Source organism: Antrostomus carolinensis, unplaced genomic scaffold (assembly GCF_000700745.2).
Source record: "Antrostomus carolinensis isolate BGI_N321 unplaced genomic scaffold, ASM70074v2 scaffold51816, whole genome shotgun sequence".
NCBI lineage: Eukaryota > Metazoa > Chordata > Aves > Caprimulgiformes > Caprimulgidae > Antrostomus > Antrostomus carolinensis.
In genome coordinates this window covers 7,305-8,144 of record NW_010322125.1, presented here as the reverse complement: position 1 = coordinate 8,144, position 840 = coordinate 7,305, and the positions used below count along the sequence as shown (strand labels likewise).

Genomic DNA, 840 nt, shown 5'->3' with positions numbered 1-840 from the left:
CCCAGTGTGGTGCTTAGTGTGGCAGTGGGGAGCCCAGTGGGGAGCCCGGTGTGGTGGAGGGGAGCCCAGTGTGGTGCCCAGTGTGGCAGTGAGGAGCCCAGTGTGGCAGTTAACCCTACACAGGACGTCACACACTCAGCCACGTTCACTATCGCCCTCGCTCTGTGCTGTTTCCTTCTGGCTGCTCTCTCAGCCTTGTTGTTGCTCTTTCTGTTTGCAGGTTTATGGCCAGGGCTCTGGCCTGGACTGCAGGCGTCATGTCCAGAAATTAAACTTGCTGCAGGGTGAAGCAGAGGAAGCAATTGGTTGGACATCTCGGTAGAGTGTTTAATGTTTATCTGCTTGTTTCTTGTGATGTGCTACAGCTGATACACACATCAGGTGCCTGTTACCTATTTTGAGCTCAGGAGGGTTTTCTGTCCTGTTGTAAAGCCGTGACATGTGCCAATTTTGTCATCACCTCATAGGAACAAGGTGTTTGTTGGTTGTAGTGTCCTGGCATGTTTCTTTCAACAATGTTTTTTTTCAGATAAGTTTAATTGATCAATAGTGTGTGTTGGTCAGGCTTTTGCCCATTAAAATATATGCAATAGGGGTTTGGTTTGATTTTTTTTTTAATTGGTATTTTTTATTTACTGTTTGATGAGCTGACTGTGGAGGTGTCCATCTCACAGACTGGCAAACTGTGCAGATTAGCATCCCCAGAGAGAAAACATCCTCCACTCTAAGCTGTTGCTGCCTAACTGTTGGCATTCAGGGGTTTCACACTGTGAATATGTTGAGTAATCGCTGCTGCTATTAATAAAAAGACTCATTTACTGCAAACATTTGGGTGTAATT

At 46.1% G+C, this 840-nt stretch overlaps 1 protein-coding gene across 1 annotated transcript in view; it reads left to right on the top strand.

Moving 5' to 3' along the window:
* Nucleotides 1–220: 220 nt before the first annotated feature.
* Nucleotides 221–840, top strand: part of MRNIP (MRN complex interacting protein) — a gene marked incomplete at its 5' end in the record, with an annotated part of 3,307 nt that continues 2,687 nt past the window's right edge. Inside the window, one exon of the mRNA XM_029085486.1 lies at nucleotides 221–318. Coding sequence (XP_028941319.1) covers nucleotides 221–318 — 98 coding nt within the window. The remainder of the gene's footprint in view (nucleotides 319–840) is intronic.